Consider the following 19,841-nt stretch of genomic DNA (forward strand, 5'->3'; position numbering starts at 1 on the left):
TCCAGATTCCACGGTCCCCAAAGCCTCCCGGGGTGGCGGCTGTGTGTGTGTGTCCCTCCCACCTCTCCTCCCCAGGGACCCTGTGGGCGGGGGCAGGAAAGTACTTTGAACCTGGAGGCAGGCAGAGCCCGGGCATCCGTCCCGTCCGGCATCCACGTGCAGGGCGCGGGGAGGCTCCGAGAAGGCACCTGCCTGCAGGGCGCCGTCCGGAGCTGCGCTGTCCGCCGGGCACCACCAGCCACTGGGCTCTGTGTGCGAATTGATCCAAGTGAAATAAATCCCCCGGGGCAGCTCCCCCGCCACAGCCGCGCACCGCAAGAGTAGAGAGCACGTGTGGCTGGTGGCTGCCACGCCCGATGGCGCGGGACGAGGTTTCTGTCATCGCAGAAAGAAGGTGCCATGGGGCAGTGTCACCCCGGAGCCGGGCACTGTGGGTGCTCAGAGAACGTTCGAACCCACTTTCCCATCGGTTACCCTCCCTCCCGTTTCCTTGGTGGGCAGGTCGCCCGCACCTCTGTGTGCCCCGCAGTCTGTGGCGGAGGCTCGGGTTCTGCCACCTTGGCAGGGACCCTCCACCCACAGGCCCCTGCACTGGGTGGGGGACTTAAATCCAAGCAGGGCTCAGGCCAGTTAGAAAGGCCGCAGCCTCCCCACCACGCGTCTGCCTCAGTGACGAGTAAGCAGCAAGTGCGGCACCTCCTGAGGACCCAGGGCCCCAGGGACCTGGCGGGGCTTTTCCAGAATCCGAGGCTCAGAGAGGCAGAGTGATCCACCTACGGGGGCACAGCCGGGGTCTCCTCCCACCTGTGGCAGGAAGCTCCGAGCCTGTGTTTTCGGGGTGGGGCCCCACTCACCGGCCCCCGCCCGGCCTGTCTCCACAGGGAACTCGCTGTCGGCGCTGCTGGACGGCAAGGCCAGGCTCACCTTCCTGAGGCGGGCGGAGGATTACACCCTCACCATGCCCTATGCCCACTGCAAAGGTGAGAGTCCTCCAGCCACCGCCCCCTCCCCCGGGGGCGGGGTGGGGGCGCTGCGCCTGGTCCTGGCTGATTGGAAGGCATCTTCTTTCATCCTCCGCAGCAACCTCCCGGTGGGGACAGAATTCCAAATGATTGTTGTGTGTTGTGCCCCCTGTGTGTTGTGCGGTCTGTGTGTGGGTTTGGACAAATGCACAGGGTCGCCGTCCCCGCCCTGGCAGTCCGTCCTGGTCAGCCCCGAAGAGATGAGTCACCTGTTCGTCCTTCCTCTCCACCTTCTGGAGGTGTCTCGGGACACGCACCCTTGTCGCTCAGCGCAGTCCCTCCATCCTGCCCGCTCTCGGTGCCCCTATGGCCAGCGGGAGCCGCCGGGTTGGCTCCAGGGCCCTTTTCTCTATTAGCAGCCCTCGTCCTTCTGGTGGGACACCAGGGGACCTCGAGACCTCTGACCAGCCTGGTCCCCAGGGAGTCTCGGGTCCTCCCAGCAGGAAGTGGGGTTTGGAGGCCACAGCCCATGTGTGTTTGGGGGGTGGGTAGGTAGCCAGGCACTGGGCCCCCTTCCTCAAGCGGAGGGGGGTGTACAGGCACCTCCCGTCTAAGTTCAAGAAAAAAGCTCTGGAAATCGATCATTTCTGGTAGGCGAGAGGCTTGAAGCAGAGACCCTGGGTCCCAGGCCCGGCCCGGCCCTCAGCCTCGCAGGGGAGGGGCTGCAGGACGTTCTCCGATTCACTGGGACCCCCAACTAGAGGCCTCTGGAAGGACGCTGGGCGGGAGGGGGCCGCCTTCCACCCCCACTTGGGACTCGGCGTGCTGGAGATTCCCGCGTCTCTGGGGCACGCGCGTAGTGTGACTGTATAAGTGTGTAAACATAAGCACATCTTTTCATTCCCAGGGGCTTGTGGTTCCCATCAGCCCCTGCTGTCAGTCCTGGAAGGAACCCTGTCCCCTCCCCCACATCCACCTCCATCACCTTCGAGGTCTTGTTTTTGTGACCTCAACGTAAAGGGGAAAAGACCACAGTCTGCACACGAGACCTCTTCTTTTTCCTTTGCTTTGCTTTCTAAATCTTCACCCGAGGATATGTTTATTGCTTTTAGAAAGACAGGAATGGAGAGAGAGAGAGAAAACATCGAAGAAGGAAACATCAGTCATTTCCCTCCCGTACACACCCTGACCGGGGATTGAACCCATAACCTTCTGGTGTGCGGCCCGATGCTCCAACCCGGCCAGGGCCCGATCTGTGTCTTGAGAGTGGTTCTGTCATTGTTTCTGGACCTTCCCATGGAGCCGAACATAGAAGTCTCTTTTTTTAGATTGGAATAGGCACTTCTCGGCCTGTGGTTGAAAGAACCGGTGGCGACCGAGTCAGGAGGTCACACGTACCCTTCCGCAGGGCTCCGTCTGCCCAGCAAGCTGACCTCTGAACCCTCTGTCCCCCGACCCCCGGTCACTCAGAACGCTGGCCTGAGCCTGGCCGCCGCAGGGCGGAGGCTGAAAGGGCACGTGGCTTGATTTCTGCAGCTGTCCCTGGTGGGTCCCTCTGGGACAAGGACGGTCCTCCGGACCGTTTCCTCCGAGGCTGGGTCTCCCAGGGGGCTCCGGCTTCGGTCCTTCTCTTTCACTCACGTCTGATTTCTAGACACTTGCCTCACTCCGAAGCCAACACTGTCCAAGGGCCTGCAGCGAAAGAAGTCGTGCCTCTCTCTCAGAGCCCCCTGTGCCCTCACTCGGGTCGGGGTACCCTGGGGACCCCCAGCGGCACAGGGCCCCCACCAGGGCTTTTCCACCCTGTGCGCAAAGGGCCATGGCGTCTTCGCCACCCTTTGCTAACTCGATTTTGCCTTTTGGGAAAGAGGCACCATGAACGCACATTTCTGAGTGATTGAGAGGGCGGCCCCTCCTTTCTCTGATGAGACAGGCTTTGTGTGGCAGACGTGGGAGACTGGCTCTTCCCTGCACTGACTCAGTCGTACGCATATCAGTTACATCACAGTCATCAGCTGACCTTGTTCTAGGCGTGGCTGTTAGCAGGGACTAGGTCTGGCCCCGGAGCCCACCTGGGGCAGGCCCCATACCATCGAATGCAGGAGACACAGTGAAGGATGGGGCGTCCCCTGGCCTGAGCAGCTGTGGTAGAGACCCCGTTCCCTGGGGCAGAGGGTCTCCGAGGAGCCGGGCTCAACCCCGACTCCACTCCCCCCATGAGTCCTCCCTTCCCCACGGCTCTGCCTGGCCGCTCCCACCCTCTCCCCTCTGCCTCCTGGTCTTCCTGGGGTCACACAGTCCCCAGGGTGCCCTCACCGAGTCCGGACGCGGCAGGGCCCGAGCGCTGACCCCTGTGCTGCTGTGTTTCAGGAATCCTGTACGGCACCATGACCATGGAGCTGGGCGGCAGCGTGGCCATCGAGTGCCGGAAGAACAACTTCCGAGCCGAGCTGGAGTTCAAGCTCAAGGTAGCGCTGGCCACAGCACCTCCAGCCACTGGGAGGGCCTTGGGGCCATGGGGCCTGAACCGGGGCAGAGTGAGGCCTTGGGGACCCCCCTCCTGCACTCTTTGGGCCCAGAGATGGTTTCCTGAGCACGGGCACCTGGGGGAGCAGTTCCTGGCACCCCCCTGGGGGAACTGAGAGGTGAAGGGGGTCCCTGCGTGCCACACACGGAGTCAGGACAGGCCCACGGTGGGCCTGGGAGGCCGGGAGGGACCGCCCAGGGACCGCTGGCCTCCCGGGTGCTGGGGGTCAGAGCCTGCACCCCATGAGGGTGCCCACTCCTTGTCCCCCAAGATGGGCCTCTGGCAGGGGCCTCCTCGCCCAGCTCACCGGGGTGCACGGGCTGCAGGAGGGCCACCAGGCTCACGGGCATCTGTCTCGGGCATGTCCCCTCAGCCTTTCTTTGGGGGCAGCACGAGCATGAACCAGATCTCGGGCAGGATCACGTCAGGAGAGGAGGTCCTGGCGCATCTCTCCGGACACTGGGTGAGTGGCCGCCCCTGGGGCCCCGGGCACCGGGAGGGCCACAGGCCAGCGCCGCTGACCCGCCTGGCCGTCTGCGGCAGGACAGGGAAGTGTTTATCCAGGAGGAGGGTCGGGGAAGCGCCGAGCTCTTCTGGAACCCAAGCAGGCAGGTGCAGGAGCGGCGGCTGAGGCGGCGCACGGTGCTCCTGGAGGAACAGGAGGAACTGGAGTCGGAGAGGTGAGGCCACCCAGCCCCCTGTCCCCAGGGGTCCCCATCTGGCACAGCCAGTCCTGGGCAGGGCTTCTGGGCTGTGAGCAAGTCCCCAGGACTCCCTGGCAGGGTGGGAGGGAGGGTGGACCTCAGAGTAGACCCTGTGGCAGCTGAGATGCGGGCGAGGTCAGCAGGGAGACACAGGCGCCCTGAGAGGCAGTGAGCTCCCTGTCCCCAGGGACAACCAAGTAGAGGTTGCTCTAAGCCTCCCCTCCGGTGCTGAGAGGGCGTGGCTGCCCAGGTCCCCCAGCTCAGAGGAGGTGCCTGCCCGCAGGCTCTGGCAGCATGTCACCAGGGCCATTAGGGACGGTGACCAGCACAGGGCCACGCAGGAGAAGGTTTTACTGGAGGAGGCGCAGCGGCAGCGGGCCCACGAGCGCCGGCAGAGCCTCACGCCCTGGGTCCCCCGGCTGTTCCACCTGGACTCCGCCACCCAGGAGTGGCGCTACCGATTCGAGAAGTGAGTGCTGGCGCCGGGGGGTACCCAGGGGCCAGCAGACTGTCCCCGACCTGTCTGGGACCTGGGCCTGAGAAACATGTGGGGCTCCTACTCCCCCCAAGGAGCGACTGATGGGGGTGGCGGTCATATTGGGGGCTCTGGCCGGCCCTCCGTGCGGACCCTGCACACGGGTGTGGACAGCGGTCACTGTGGTGGGGCTCTGGCTGGGAGGGTGTCCTCTTCCCCCGAGGCGCACCGCCCCCGACAGTGGACATCCTCTGGGCCTCCAGGCACAGCCCCTGGGACCCCCTGAGGGACATCGCCCAGTTTGAGCAAGACGGGGTGCTATACACCCTGCAGCGAGAGAGCCCGAGCCCCCAGACCCGCGTGGAGGGCAGCCCAGGGCCTGGGCACCAGGTCAGCACCCCGGGGTCCCCGCCCAGGTTCTCGGCCGTGGGAGGGGCAGTCCGGCTGCGGATGTGCCTCACGCCCCCCAGCGGGGCCTCCTCCTCTCTGTCCCCTGCCGTCACAGTCCCACAGCCCCCCAGGCAGGCCCCATGCCTCGTCCCCTCCCCGCCTTCCCCAGCGTGGGGCCTGAGGCTGCTGGACTCGCAGGGACTCGGCGTGCAGGCTCCGTGCCACGGACGGTCCCAGCGCCCTGCTCCCGGAGCCGCCCTCCCTGGTGCCAGCACCCCACCCCCTTGCACCCAACGAGGCAGCTGAGGCTCAGGGGAGCCGGGGCCTGGCCAAGGGGCAGCGGAAGTGACAGCTTTCACACGGACACCGGCCTCCAAGGGCAGCCAGAAGGGGCTGTGCTCTCTGAGGGAGGCCGGGCTGTGGGTGGGCTCCTGCCCAGTGCCTCGGTCTCTACGCAGGGGCCTGGCCCAGACCGGCGGCTTCGCAAAGCCAGCGACCAGCCCTCCGGCCACAGCCAGGCCACTGAGAGCAGTGGCTCCACGCCAGAGTCCTGCCCAGAGCTCTCGGATGAGGACGGTGACGGAGACTTTGTCCCTGGTGAGTGCTCCTGAGCAGGCCCTTCTGTGGGTGGGAAGGCCAGGGACGTGCCCTCCCCAGGTGGCCCAGTCCCAGGAGGAAGCTCCGCCGCCCCCAGCCTGGCTGTCCTCCCAGAGGTCGTCCGGGGGGCCTCCCTGCGCCCGGGGCACGTGGGAACTGTGCGGCGGGGGCCGGGCTCCCCAACCCTGGGCTCAAAGGGGAGGGACCTCCTTGCTTGGCGGGAATGTGGCTGCACAGTGTCCCTTTGTCTGTGACCCTCTGGTCCCACCCCACCTCTCCTTCCGTTACCCTTACGAGCCCGGGCCCGAGTGTGTCTTTCAACTTGGTCCCCACCTCTGTGGTGATGGGCCGCACTCGGCCACTCCTGTCTCCCAGTGCTTGTTAGGGGCCAGCTGAGCCTGGGCTCCCTCCTGAGATGCCCCTTGGTGTCTCTCCCTGTCTCTCAGCACCGTTGGCTTTGCCCTGAACGCTCCCATGGGGCGGGGTGGGGCGGGGCGGGGCCTCCAGCTGGGCACGGCCCGGGACCCCCCCACACTAGCTCCCCAACCTGCCGGCTCCTCCTCCAGTCTCCCCTCCCTGCCCCCCCCATGTTCCCTTGTCCCTGGCCCTGCAACTGGTGGCCTGTCCTCCCAGGCAGCGAGAGCCCGTGCCGGCGGTGTGGGAAGGAGGCCCGGCGGCTGCAGGCCCTGCACGAGGCCACCCTGGCCCTGCGGGAGGCGCAGCAGGAGCTGCACAGGTAGGCCCCGGGCGGTGGCGGTGCGGGCAGGGAGTCCTGGGGAGCGGCTGAGCCCGGTGCCTGAGGAGGATGCAGAGGCCATGGGTGGGGAGGGGCCCCCAGTGAGTCAGAGCAGTGGCCTAGATCACGGTGACTCAGAGCCAGGCAGGAGCAGGGCCAGCACTGCTGCCAGCGGCCGCCCCTGGGCGTCTCAGACTTCACTGATCTCAGGGTTCACCCAGTGCCCTCACGGCAGACACTCGGGTGGGAGGGGTGAGTGAGGCCTGCTCAGTGACCATGGTGGGTAAGGGCCGCCCTGGCCCCACGGGCCCTTCCGTGAGCGGACTTCCCAGAGTGTGGGGCACAGAACCACAGCTTCCCGCTTTGCTCCAAGGCCGGGCTCCCAGCTCAGGCCTGACTCCCTGGCTGTGGGACCTTGGGCTGCCCGTGCCTCAGTTTCCCCCTGTGTCCCTGGGCTAGAAAGAAGATGGTGCAGGGGGCTGGACTCTGCCCAGTACCTAGCTCCTGGCTGCCCTGGGAACCCAGTGGTGTGCCTCAAAGCCCAGCCCCCCACTGGAAGTCTCCCGTGTCGGGTCCCGAGGGCCCGGCCTCACCACAGCTCCAGCCTGCCCCTCGGGAGGCTGCGGGAGGCACCTTGGAAGAATGCCACCTGTGTGGTCAGGGAGGGCTTCCCGGAGGAAGATGCAGGGGGTGGGGGAACAGCTGGAAGAGGGAGAGCAAAAGTCACTACTGAGAGTAGTGGGACCAGAGCAGGGCCGGTGCTGGGAAAGGTGTGAACCCACGAGTCTCGTAGGGTGTGAGTGTCCCGGGGCCACATAACAAAGCCCCACAGACTTTCACGGTCCCCATCCTGGAAGTGGGAGTCCAAGACCCAGGTGTCACGGGGCCGGTTCCCCCTGAGGCCTCTGTCCTGGGCGTTTAGACAGCCGTCCTCCCCTTGTGTCCCCACGTGGTCGTCCCTCTGTGTGTGTCTGTGTTCTGTTCTCATAAGGACACCAATCACATAGCATCAGGACCCACCTAGTGACCTCATTTTCCCTTCGTCACCTCTTTCAGAGCTCTTTCTCCAAATATTGTCACATTCTGAGGTTCTGGGGGTCAGGGCTCCAGCCTATGACTTTGGTGGGTGACAGGAGGTGGAACACAGTTCACCAGCAGAGCCAGGGCGGCGCTCTGCTCCCCCACCCCTGACCCTGCTCCCTGGAATGGGTGCCCAAGAGCCCAGGGCCACCCCTGTGCCCTGGGTGCCCTCTCCGGATCATGCCCCCAGCACTCACGTCCCCGGAGGGCGGGACGTGCCCGCTGGCCTGGCTGAGCCGCTGCGCCTTCTCCTTGCAGGCAGCTTGCGGCCATGCTGAGCTCCGCAGCCAGGGCCCGGCAGGCCGCGGCCTCGGGCCCCCTGCACAGCCCCCGGGCCTGGTGCCTGCTCTGCACACTCCTGGCCTGCCAGCTGCTGCTGAACCTCGTCCTCACGTGAGCATCCTTCAGGGCGGGGTGGCCGCCACCCACGGAACTCGGCCGCTGCATCCCTCCCTCGCAGGCACCCAGCACTTTAAACCAGCCCGGGGAGGCAGAGGGACACTGTGACCTCAGCCCCTATGGACAGAGGGGCCCTGGTAGCAGGAGGACAACAGGAGGGACCTGGGGCTTCCGGCTCTTCCTGGGGAGGCGCTGCCTCTCTGACGGGCCCTCACCCAGCACTGGCCTTAATGCTCAAACCAAATGCCCCTTCGTCATGCAACGCATACCCTGGTCATCTGGCCTCTCTCTCCTGGTCCAGTCCCCACCTGCCATGTGGGGTCGACACAGGCAGGGAGTAGGAGGGTCCCCCAGCACTGGACATCTGCTCCCCAGCTGGGTGCAGGGGAGAGAGGGGCAAGCCAGGGGTCCCCAGGGCTGCCTTGGTCCTGACCCACAGGCTGTCCCTCCTGAGACTCTGCCCCGTCACCCTGGCATGGCCCTGACGGGCCCCTGGAGTCAGTCTGCCACAGTGCTGTTTGGGAGGAGCCTGGTTAGAAGTAAGGAACCTGCCCCATCCCCGCAGTCCAGCCCTGCAGTGCGGGGGAAGGGCACCTGTGATCGCAGATGCGTGGGCGCCGGGCCGGCCTGCGACACTCACCGCGGGTGGAGCATGGCTGCCCTGCACCCGCCTGGGATCCTTTCCCCGGTCCCGGCAGGGCCCCCGCTGTCCCCCGCTCACTTGCCGGATAAACGCGTGGCAATACTGTACTTGGGCACCGTCTGCCCTCGGCTCTGTGTCAATTTCCAAGTGTGTGTGTGCACGTGTGTGAGCTCCCACACGTGTAGGTGCACACGGAGCCTGAACTCTGCCGTGGCCGAGCCCTCCGGGCTGATGCTGCATTTTCCGGCTTTTGTGCCCATGTCCTGGGCCCCCCCCAACAGTGTGGGGACAGGTCTGTGCCCCGTTCCCTGGAATAAAAGAACACACCCGTTGCCTGTTGTCTTCTTGGGGCAGTTCTGGGAAGGAGGGGCGTCTTCCTGGGCACAGACTCCATTCCAGCAGGGGGCTGTCTGGGGCTGGAGGGCCCAGGGCAGGGGTCCAAGGTCATGAGGATGGAGGGGCCCCCGGGGGGGGGGGAGGGTGGGAGCAGTGAGAAGCAGGCTCACCCTGTGAAGCCCATGCAGGAGGCAGAGGTCCAGTGAACCAGCTGGGGACACAGACCAGTATTGTCCCCCAGGACACTCCAGGGAACCCCCAGGCCTGGGTGGCCCCCAGGCTGATTTTGCCTGGTCCCTTCCCCCCACCGACTGCCCTCTCCCTGCCCCGCTACCCCGGCCCATCTCCTGCTTTGGTTCCTCAGGGACCACCGTCCCCAGTGTTCCGTCACCAGGGCCAGAGTGGGTGGCCTGCCTTTGCTGGGACAGCCCAGGGAGCCAGTGAAGGAGGGTGGGGCAGCCGGCACAGACCCCACAGCCCGCTGCAGAGGGAGGAGGGACAAGCTGGAAAGGGGAGGGCAGGGCAGGAGAGGACCCCTGGGGCCCCAAGATGTCTCCAGACCTCTATACCTGGGCCCCAGAACAGGAGGGGACTGGGACTGGAGCCCAGCAGGATCAAGCAGGGGCAGCCGTGGGCAGACCACACTGCTCCCCGGAGGGTGGTGGGCCCTGCCGGAGCGTGGGTGCTGTGCAGTTTCTGCAGGTGGGTTCAGGGTGGGCTGCTCTGGGCCCTTTCGGAGCCAGAGCAGTCCTCACCACCCCCGGAGGCTGACTCAGGAGCCCCCGTCCCCTGTTCTGCAGCCTGGGGCCCTCTGCACAGTTCTCTCCGTCCTCGCTGCGAGAGCAGAGATCTGCCCCCACACAACAGGACAGGGCGGCGGGTGGACGCGCCCAGAGAGGGGGCTGCCAGGGTCACTGGGTGCATCACAGGTGCTGGTGGCCATTGTTCAGAACGCCTCGGGGTCCAGAGCTGGGCCTCCCACCCCACTCCCCATGCAGGACCCCCTCCCACCGGTCCAGCCCTCAGGGTGTCTGTGGGGCTGAAGGGCTGGACGCTGTGTGGAGAACCCCCACCCCCGGCCGCGGGGCATTGCAGTTCTGGGGACGCAGACTTTCCAGTGGCCTTTGCCAGCTCTGTTTGGACCTGACAACCAGCTGCTGCTCCCTCCTCTCCGGGGCAGTGGGCCCTGTGGGGGTCCTTGGCGGAGGATTCATGGATTAAGGGGGTAGAGCCCCCCCACTGCTGTGCCAGGGCTGTGCCTGGCCACCCCCTGGAAGGAGGGGTCCCCTTCCCCTGGAGGACCCTGGGGGAACCGTGTCCACGCCAAGCCCCCACTGCCCCCCACAATCCCCGTCGTTCCCCCCAGAAGCCGCAAGACCTTGTGCGCTGAGCGGAGAGGGAGGGACAGCGGCGGGTCCCCTGGCTGAGCTCGGAGCCCAGGACAGCTGGGTGTGTGTCTTGGGTCGGCTGGAGGCGCTGTGCTCGTCCGGGGCTGGAAGGAGCCGCGTCCCTTCCCTTGCCGGTGCTGAGGGGGCGCGTGCAGAGACCCGGCGCCCGGGAGCCTCACGGGCTGCAAGCCTGGAGGGTGGAAGTCTGGACGCGCTCCCGTCCTCCAGTTCGCGGCAGCGACCGGTGCGACTGGGGGGCTGCTGAGGCCGGGGGCTCCTGCCGGGGGAGCGACCCCGAAGCTCAGCCCGTGGCCCCGCAGCCGCGCCAGCCTGTAGGGAAATGGCCGAGGGGAAACCGTGTGGGTGGAGAGGCCTGGCCCGGCTTCCCGTTTGCTGGGCGCGGCCGCACGCCGGCCTGCTGGGGTTTCAGATCCCTGCGCCTCCCCCGTCAGGGCACCGGGTCTCGGGCAGCTGGGCTCCGGCAGACCCGCCGGCCCGACCCTGTCCCTTCCTGGCCGCGGCCGCTCCGCGGGCGCAGAGGGGGCAGGGCGCTGACTCCGGAGAGGGAAGACCCCGAGCCCCGGAGGGGCCGAGCGCCGGTGGCGCGCTGTCTCCGGACCCGTGGGGGCGGGCGTGGGGGGAGGGACAGGGCCCCTGGCAGGGCCTGAGCGCGGCGGACCCCGAGCCCGGGTCCCCGTGCGGGGCCTTGAAACGCGAAGTGAATGGAAACATGATTCTCGGTGGGTGTCAGCGGCAGGTTGACAAGTTCTGGAACTTTGAACGAAGTTTTTAGACCTGCGTATTGGCTCAGAAGTGGTAACTCGGTGGGTCCGTGAATGTGCGGCTTGCGGAGAAACCCGTCTGCACGTGGAGAGCTGTGTCAGCGCTGGTCTCCGATTTTGTGGGCTGTTGAATGATGCTCATGTAACATTTAGTTTGAACATTTGATTTTACTGATAATGAAAAGACCTCCTCTTGAAACGAAAACTTTTTGCAGCGCTAGAAAGAGGATTTGTCTTTATTTTGCACAGATTTTATGTTCATTTTAGAGAGAGGGAGAGACATCGGTCAGCGGTCTGTGTCACAACCATATTGCGGAGTGAATTACAACTCTGCCTCTTTCCTTTTTCTTCTGACTCCTAAAATGGTAAAAGACTTCCTTTCTCATGAGAAAGAGGAGGGGAAAGCGGCCATGGGGCGTATGATTGGAGGGGAAAGAGGAGGGGAAAGCGGCTGTGGGACGTGTGATTGGGCCAGGCCCGAGGCACCAGCCAATCGCCGGGCTCCCAGGGAGCGGGCCTGTAGGAACAGCAGGCTTTTCCCCATTGTAAATCCCGGACCAGTGCAGAAGAAGCGTGAATTTTCCAAGTTCTACACCTCGGTCCCGCTGGCTGCACAGCCCGGCGACACATGGCCTTGGCGTCTGCTCTCTTGTCGCTGTCGCAGTCGCTGCTGCTGCCGCTGCTGCTCCGGGAGCAGGTGGGTGTGGCGGGGGCTCGGGGGAGGGCGGACCCGGACAGCGCAGCTCGGCCGCCCCGGGCAAGACCAAGTCTTGGATGCAGCGTGAGCTCTACAGCCTGGAGGGAGACCAGCCGCGTTCCTCGCCCCCCGCCCCCACCATCACCCGAGCGCCGATCGGAGCGGCTCTGGGTGGGAATCCTCCCACCGCAGGGAGGACAACAGGCTGCTGTCTCCTCCCCTCGCTTCTCCGCCTCCTCTCCCCTATCCCGTCCTCTCCTCTATCCTCTTGTCCCTCATCTCCTCCTCCCCTCTCCTTCCTCCTCTCCTCTTCCTTCCCCTCTCCTATAATCTCCCACCGTTCCCCTCCTCTCCCATCTCCCCCTTCCTCTCACCTCTTCCATCCCTTCTCCACTCCCCTCTCTCCCTTTCCTCTTCCCTTCTCTAACTCCTCCTCTCTTTCCCCCCCTCCTTCCTGTCTCCTGTCTTATCTCCCCCCCCACACACACACACAGTCCTTCACACTGGCAAAACCGGTGCTGTGCAGAGAGGTTCAGAATGTAAACGGGGAAAAAGGAAATAAAAGGGGACTTGAGAGAAGACAGTAAATGAAACGTGCAGGCATAAACGGGAGGGCCAGGAGGCTTCTGTACGTGAAGAAGCCCTCGGTCCCCTTCTGTGCTGGGCACCCCCAGATGGCTCCTCGCTGGTGTTGCCGTCACTGTCACTAACTCCTCTTGCTCCTGAAACCTGGGCATCGTGACCCGTCCCAGCCCAGGGGACGGGGTGGGGGGGAAGGCCCCCTTCCTGACCCCACGTGTGGAGCCAGTGAGCTGACCGCCTCCGATGCAGGGGGGGGACGGGGGAGCGCGCAGGGGCGGATTCTTGGGGGGTGGGGCGTGTGAGGGGAGGGGCCCCAGCTCTGCAGGGAGAGGGTCAGGGTCTGGGAAGGAGACCTGGTCCGAGTGGGGGGTGGGTGGTCAGGCAGCACCTGCCTCAGGTGGGGGCGCTGGGATTCACTGAGCTGAGACGCGGGCAGAGGGGCCAGGACAGGTGGGCCATCCGGAACGATTCTCGTTCAGTTCCAGCTGGTGGAGACTGCCCCGACCCTCTCGACTTCCCAGCGGAGCCCGGGACGCCCCGGCCCCACTGACCAGTGCGGGCCCCACGAGTACTGGTCCACAGGCCACTGCTGCCAGCTCTGCCCCGCGGGTGAGTCTGGGACGGTCCATCAGGCGGAACCACGCAGTGCAAGTGTATGGGGCCGTGGGGAGGGGCCCTCTCCTGACAGTGAGGAGGGAGGGCTGGTTAGCAGCACCCACGAGGGGGACGCGGCACAGGGGACACCTTCTAGAAGGAAGCGCTGTCTGCCCCCAGTGAGCCTGGCAGGAACCTGCTGGCCCAGTGAGGTGCTCTGGGTCCTGAAGGGCACACCTGTCCCCTCTCCTCCCGGAGGCTGAGCCTGGGCCCTGGCTGGGAGGCGGAGCACTGGGACGTCATAGTCCTGCTGACAGGAGGCATGTCTTACCAGTCCTCAGTGTCTGCCAGTCTGGGGGCCCGGGGCCCGGTGGTGCCCACAGCACAGCAGTCGGAGGGGCGGGTGCCAGCAGGGACAGGAGTGCCGAGGGGGGACCCTGGGCAGTCCGTGCTTTCTCATGTGTGAGAAGGTGTGACGTCCAGAGGTCACTCTGATCCGAAACTGCAGACAGAAGTGTTTCTCTGTTCCCACTGGAGAGGCTGCCCCCAGGACGGGGTGGGCAGACCACACAGCGGGGACGCCCCGTGTGCCCCGAGGGGTCCAACCACAGCGCCCCCCTCCTGCACAGGGGAGTATGTCCGTGAACACTGCAGGCGCCCCCACACCCGGGGCCAGTGTGAGAAGTGTGACAGGGGCACGTTCACGGCGTCCCCCAACGGCCTGGAGTCCTGCTTGCTGTGTGGCACCTGCTCCAACGGTGAGTCTCCGCCAGGCGCCTTGCCTGACCTTGACCCTGCCGTGGCCTACCTTCAGGTCAGGCCTCAGGACTTGGCCACAGGGATGCTCACGATTCAGTGGGGAAACGTTTGGGGGGAAGCCGGGGCCCTCGGGTGAAGGAGGGAGGTCACGGCCCCGCAGAGACGTGGTGGGAGATGCCCGTCAGCGCACCCGTCGGTCCCCAAGTGGTGTGACAGCAGGAGAGTGACGGGACCCAGAGAGCCACTCGGGTTCCACGTTCTCAGCCCGTTTCTGTTCTCAGTCGCCATATTCAAACGGGAAGGCAGTCGGCTCGATGTGGAAAAGTGGGGAAACCCAGGCACAGACGAGGAGGCAGCGGGTCCACGTCACCCTCAGGGGGTCAGGGACTCGTTACTGTTCACTGCCAACACCGTCACAACGGGCAGGGAAGTGAGGAATAGAACAGAGGCCGCCGACCATTAGTGGTGTCTGATCACCTGTACGTGTGTGTGTGCCAGCATGGATGAGCGTGTGTGTGCGTGTGTTTTTGTGTGTGCGAAGGGGAAAGAACTACTCGAATGTCACCTGCAGATGTCACCGTGTTTCACCCCAACACACCACCTCCCGCACTTCCTACATGCACCAGGGGTGCGTCCCCCACCCAGGGGAACCAGCAGTGACCCCCAACACCAGCCCACACTCGGAGGGACAGTCACCGTTTTCCCTTTGAAAACGCCCCCATCCTGCACCTGCGGCCCAGGGTGGGGAGGCTCCGCCCACCTGCCCGCCCAACCTGGGAGGCTCCGCCCACCCGCCTGCTGTGGTGGACTAGACTCCTGCCTCACTGCCAGTCAGACGATGGTGACCTCACCTCCGGGGTCCGTGACCCCGGAAGCCTCAGTGTTCCCATGGGCCCAGTTTCCATACACACGCTTTACAAGTGGCCAACCCCACAGGAAAAACACCCTTATTTTCTCGTAGCCACAGAGGTACACACGCAGTATTGATGAAGAACACAGTCAGGCATGTGAGGTTTTGTTTTTTTTTCAAAAAGGAACTCCCCGGTGGCGGCATTTTGAGACTGGTTCACACTGTGTCCGTGTGACCCCGTTCCTGCACCAGCGCCCCAGCTCCTGGCACGGGCCCTGGGGACACAGGTGTGGGACCAGGTGGCAGGGGTGTCCCCCGCAGGTTTACAAGAACCCTCAGACCAACCCGAGCCCTGCTGGGGGGGGCGCTTAACTCCCACCCAACCACACGGTCTCCAGCCCAAATCCCGAGCAGGTGCCCCTGTGCACGGGGACAAGGCGGGTCCCCAGGACTGACGCAAGCTTTCCTGACCTGCAGAGCAAGTGGAGGTGGTGGAGTGCAATGCCACGAGCGACCGGATGTGCCGGTGCCAACCCGGCCGTTTCTACAAAACCCCCGGAGAGGAGGAATTCTGCAGGCGGTGCAGCACGTAGGTGGCTCTGTGCGCGCGCATGTGCCGTGGGCGGGGCACGGGGCTGTGGGCGGGGCTTCTGTGGGGCGGTCCTCAGGAGCTGGGGACCAGGTGAGCATAGACCGCACCAGCCCAGGGACCCTGCAGACGCCAGCCTGGCGGTTCTCCTCCTCCTGGTCTCCCCCGGGTTCCCAGCCCTGCATTCCCTTTCACACCGCTCCTAAGTGGCACACGTTCCATGTTCCATACTTTATTTTCTTCTTCCTAAACTTTCCTTTTATAATTTTATTTACTTTCAGAGGAAGGGGAAGGGTGGGAAAAGAGAGGGAGAGAAACATCGATTTGCCAGAGGAACATCAGTCCGTTGCGTCTTGCGCGCCCCCAAACTGGCGACCTGGCCTGTGACCCAGACCTGCGCCCTGACAGGGAATCGAACCAGCAATCTTTTGGTCGACAGGTGGCCCTCAGTGCCCTCAGCCACACCAGCCAGGGCTCATTCCTACCGTCTGCGGACGCCGGTCCATGCTTCCCCACACAACCCACCGTCCTCCAGCCTCAGGGTCCCGAGCTCCCCCTCAGCCTCCTGTTCTTATAGTCCTGGCGCTTGTGTCCCTCCCTGGGTCCCCAGCTGAGGCACCCGCTCAAGTCTGCACCCAGCAGCCCAGGCAGGGCCTCTGCTCCCCCCATCCTGTGCGCCACCCACCGCATCCCCCTGTCTGGGTCCCTCCTTTGCTTTGCTGGAGGGGTCCTGATGTCACCTCCTGGGAACAGGTACCGTCAGGTCATTGGATCTTACAGAAACATTCGTTCTGTCCTCCCGGCTGCTGGCCGTGTGTGTGCGCACAATCCTGGGTGACCACACCAGTGTCCTCGGTCACCCAGGTGGAGGACCAGTTGCTCAATCATCCCAGGGGAACGACGGGGTCTGGGGGTCCAGGACTTGCATGTCTGCCCCTCCGAGGGTGTGTTCGGTCACAGGAGAGCAAAGGGACAGGCTGGTCGGGCTTTTGGGTCCTACACACTGTCGGACCTGGAGGAGTCTCCAGCGTTTCTCACTTTGTGATCTGGAGTTTGGGGTCCGAGAATAAGCCCCAGCTCTCCAGAAAGAAGTTGGGGGGCCCGGGGGTGGAGGAAGCATGGGGCTGGTGTCTCACAGTCCTGGACAGATGCCACTGTGCTGTGGTACGCAGTGCTGTGGGGGCTCTGAGCACCCACAAGAGGTCCTTGGTGAGTGACTCGCGCCCCCGGGTGTGAGTGAACCTGCCCAGGACGTCAGAACGCCCTGCACTGAACAGCGAGCTCTCAGCCGGCAACAGTGAGGCAGGACCAGCCGCCTCCCGAACCTTTGTTAGAAGCAGGACGGACCCCTCTCCTCCAGTTCCCAGGCCTACACACAAGGCCATGGTCATCCATCCGGGGGGAAACAGATCAACTGTCCTCCCAGTGGGACCAGGGCTGGTTCTGGGGTGAGGGATGGGGGCTTCCTGTGACCCCAGGACCCTCATGGGGTCTGTGATCACAGCACACAGTGCTCCCCAAAAGTGTGCTGGGGAAGCGCCCCACGGAGACACCATCTGTTGGTGACAGTGTGGACCAGGTGCCTGGGGCCTGGAGAGACCTGGAAGCAGGAACAGTGAGTCTGTGTCACCCCCACCCCCAGGTGTCCCGAGGGTTTGGTGGTCCTGCAGCAGTGCAACTCCACGGCGGACACCGTGTGCGGCCCCCCTGGCCCAGGTGAGAGAGGGTCGCCCTTGTTCAGGTGTCTGTCTGTCTGTCTGTGGAGAAGAGAACCCGTAACCCGGGGAGAACTGTCTGACAGGGGGCGGGGGGGGGGGCAGTGCAGCTCTGACCCGGTTCCCTTCAGCCCTGGGTCCAGCAGCGCTCCCCTCCCCCTCAGCCCCCGGCAAACCCGAGTTACTTTCTGGGACGGGTTCCCCCATTCAGGACGTGTCACAGACACGGAATCCAATGACATGTGGCCTTGTGTGCCCGGCTGCTCTCATTTAGGCTCAAGTCCCCAGCCCCTGGGTCACAGTGGGACCTGCCAGGGCCTCACCTCTCTGTGTGTCTGAGTGACACACAGACGTAGGTGCAGACAGACACGTGTAGTGCTGTTCACTCTCCTGCTCATGGACTTGGGGACATTTTTAATCAGACAGACCCTGAGCCCCGACCCCTCTATGAGAAGGATGGCTTCTCAGTAAGTGGTGTTGGGCACCCTGGACGTCCCCACGCCCAGGAGGAGTTGAGCCCTGACGTCACAGCAGACACGGAAATGAACTCACAACGACCCAAAGGCCTCCCTGCAAGGTCTGAACAAGACCAAACCCCTGGAGGGGTCAGAGGGGACGTCTCACGACATTGGGTGGTGTTTGGGGCCCACGTGACATGGGGTCCCCTGGGGGGTGTCTGTGTGAGTGCCTCACGGAGCCCTTGTCCCCCATGTGTGCACGGTGCTGCGATGACAGGGGTCCTCCTTCCTGTGGTAACAGATTTCAGTGCGCGTGTGTGTGTCTGTGTGCACACGCGGCCGCTCTGTGCATCTCACTGAGGGGGTCCGTGTCTCCCTCTGTGAGCGGTGGTGCCGTGGACACGGGGTGCAGGTGCCCCGACCCGGGGCTTCCCCGCCCTTCATGTGCACACATGGGGTCGGTCCGGACTTGGTCCCGCGGCTGCTGGAAACGAGGTCGGCTTTGACCTGACAGACACGCTTTCTGTCTCTCCTGTGTTCAGAGAGCAGACACCGGCTCTCGTTGATCGGGAGCTTTATAATCCTGTCCCTGGTTTGTCTGGGCATCTACATCACGGCCTACGTTAAGAAGGTAAAAGATGGAGGATTCCAGTCCTGGAGCAGCGGGAGTTCTGACCTGGAGCCACTGGAGGAGAGTGAGTGACAGCCCGGGCTGGGGGCGGGGCCGGGCGTTGAGTCAGGACAGGGCGGGGCCTCGGCCGGGTCTTCCTGGTTCTCCAGGCTGAGCCTCGGTCCCCCACAGGGTGACAGAAAGCAGAACAGCCTGGAAGCCATCACGGTTCTTCTCTGATGAACCCCAAGCCCCTGGGGCTGAGGGACGGGCCTGGCTGCATTTGGGGTCCTGAGGCCTCATTAATCCGTGTCAGCTCCATCTGCAGGGCACACCTGACCTGGCACAGGGGGTCTGGAAGGTCCATGGCAATGATTCCGGGGGGCTGCTGTGTTAGAGGGCGCTGGGTATTCTGGGTGCAGAGAGACATAGGCTTGTTGGAAGGTTCCAGAAGTTGTGGAACTGGAACACGGGGGAGGGGGATGAAGGACGCCGGGCCCCTTCCTGCAGCTTCCCCAGTGGGGTCCTTGGCCTGGGGAGGGGTCCCTCGCCTCCCAAGCCATCCCATGACAGAGAGGACCCTCCTGGCAGCCTCCTGTGACCACACTCTGCTGCCTGTCTCCACAGGAACCCGGGACCGAGGAGGAAGCCTGGTGAGCACCACCCGGGGGGCAGGCAGCTCTTGTCCGTGCCTGCATGCGGGTGCCGGTCCTGGCCCCGACTCCCGTCTTGGCCAGGGGAGCCCCACCGGAGGAGGTGGCTGCACCAGCTCTAGGGGCCCTTGCTGCCCAAGTGTTGGCCAAACATGAGCCCAGGGCCCAGAGCTGGGGGAGCCTGAGACTCTGGAGGGTTCCATTCACAGTGGGGAAACTGAGGCCCCAAGAGGCCTCACAGGGCCTGGACGGAGGCCAGTGGAACTGGCAGAGAGGGCAGAGCTGAGACCAGAGCCGGGCCCCTCAGCCTGGGTTCCTGGGCCCCTGTCCTGCGGGGCTGCCCCTGCGCTGAAGCCCCTCAGGACCCTCCTCGTGTTTTCAGGGCCCCGAGAGCTCAGTGTCCTCCGAGTCATCGCACGGGACCCGAGAGGCAGACCCTCCGGGCCCCAGGACAGACGACCACGGCCTGTCTGCGGGCAGCTTGGGCTTGGCGTCTGTGGCCCCGATGCCCCCCAGCATCCCGGAGAGCCTGGCGGGTGTGGGGGGCCCGCAGGCTGCAGCAGGTGAGGAGGCGGGCCCTGCACTGCCCTTGGCCACCGACCCCGATTATCAGGCTGGCTGAGGGCCTGTCTCGGACCTGGAGCAGGCAGGGGGTGTTTTCGAGCGAGTGAAAAAGATCAGCAGTGGCGACGCTGTCCAGGCCTCTTTCACTGTCAGTTTAGTCACCGATACAACCCCCCGAGGGGGGCTGCACCTCCGGGTCAGGTGGGGACCCTGCATACAGTGAGGCCACCGGGGCTGTCCCGCCCACCCCCAGGGAGCAGCAGGGCCCAGCCTAGAGCCAGGTGGCACCTGACCTCCTCCCACAACAGGGCACAGGTCACCCAGTGAGCCCTTCTGGGGCGCCCCCTGTGTGGGGTCGGGGGACAAGGGAGGCCAGTCAGCTTCCTGCGGATGACTAGAGCCGTGTGTTCTCTCACAGTCTGAAGGCCAGGAGGCCACGATGACGGTGCCACAGAGCTGCGCTCTCTCCAGAGGCTCGGGGACCATCCTGTCACAGGCCTCTGTGGCCCCTCCTCGGTGTGGCTGTCCTCTGTGTAGGAGGTCACGGTCGTGTGAGCTTAGGGCCCAAGCTGCTGCAAAGTGACCTCAGCTCCCCCAGATGACATCTGCAAAGGCCCTAATTCCGAATACAGCCACACTCTGAGTTTTCGGGGGACATGCATCTGGGGGACGTTCTTCAGCCCAGCGCCGGCGTCTGTGGATCCTGCTGGGAGAAGAGACACAGATACTGGGGAGGCCTCCTGGGGGCTCA

The 19,841-nt window shown here is 64.7% G+C and overlaps 2 protein-coding genes across 8 annotated transcripts in view; both read left to right on the top strand.

Annotated features, from left to right (window-relative positions):
- Positions 1-8,844, top strand: part of OSBPL5 (oxysterol binding protein like 5) — a 52,776-nt gene extending 43,932 nt beyond the window's left edge. For 4 of the 5 annotated variants that reach the window (XM_037135347.2, XM_053662924.1, XM_053662926.1 and 1 more), the window contains exons 14-22: positions 882-980; positions 3,333-3,430; positions 3,863-3,952; positions 4,033-4,169; positions 4,477-4,662; positions 4,932-5,058; positions 5,517-5,655; positions 6,289-6,391; positions 7,730-8,844. In XM_037135347.2, the coding sequence (XP_036991242.2) occupies positions 882-980; positions 3,333-3,430; positions 3,863-3,952; positions 4,033-4,169; positions 4,477-4,662; positions 4,932-5,058; positions 5,517-5,655; positions 6,289-6,391; positions 7,730-7,868 (1,118 nt within the window). In that variant the 3' untranslated portion in view covers positions 7,869-8,844. The remainder of the gene's footprint in view (positions 1-881; positions 981-3,332; positions 3,431-3,862; positions 3,953-4,032; positions 4,170-4,476; positions 4,663-4,931; positions 5,059-5,516; positions 5,656-6,288; positions 6,392-7,729) is intronic. The other variant, XM_037135348.2, reaches the window with a different exon arrangement.
- Positions 8,845-11,584: 2,740 nt separating this feature from the next.
- On the top strand, positions 11,585-19,841 carry LOC119041824 (tumor necrosis factor receptor superfamily member 23-like). Of its 3 annotated transcripts, none has more exons than XM_053662912.1 (9): positions 11,585-11,716; positions 12,778-12,907; positions 13,522-13,650; positions 14,979-15,090; positions 16,733-16,806; positions 17,806-17,958; positions 18,384-18,526; positions 18,909-19,089; positions 19,509-19,841. In XM_053662912.1, exons 1-9 carry the CDS (start codon positions 11,648-11,650, stop codon positions 19,511-19,513), a joined length of 996 nt encoding a protein of 331 aa, XP_053518887.1. In that variant the 5' UTR covers positions 11,585-11,647; the 3' UTR covers positions 19,514-19,841. The 3 variants fall into 3 exon arrangements, with proteins under 3 accessions (XP_053518887.1, XP_053518888.1, XP_053518889.1); XM_053662913.1 differs by having other exon boundaries at positions 18,465-18,526; XM_053662914.1 differs by having other exon boundaries at positions 18,501-18,526.

This window comes from Artibeus jamaicensis, unplaced genomic scaffold (assembly GCF_021234435.1).
Source record: "Artibeus jamaicensis isolate MK-2021 breed Jamaican fruit bat unplaced genomic scaffold, CSHL_Jam_final contig_3109, whole genome shotgun sequence".
Classification (NCBI taxonomy): Eukaryota; Metazoa; Chordata; class Mammalia; order Chiroptera; family Phyllostomidae; genus Artibeus; species Artibeus jamaicensis.

Coding starts and splice junctions, on each gene's coding strand:
- LOC119041824 (XM_053662912.1), top strand. CDS start 11,648: ATGGCCTTGGCGTCTGCTCTCTTGTCGCTGTCGCAGTCGCTGCTGCTG. Junction 11,717..12,777: donor CGCTGCTGCTCCGGGAGCAG/GTGGGTGTGGCG, acceptor ATTCTCGTTCAG/TTCCAGCTGGTGGAGACTGC. Junction 12,908..13,521: donor CTGCCAGCTCTGCCCCGCGG/GTGAGTCTGGGA, acceptor CCTCCTGCACAG/GGGAGTATGTCCGTGAACAC.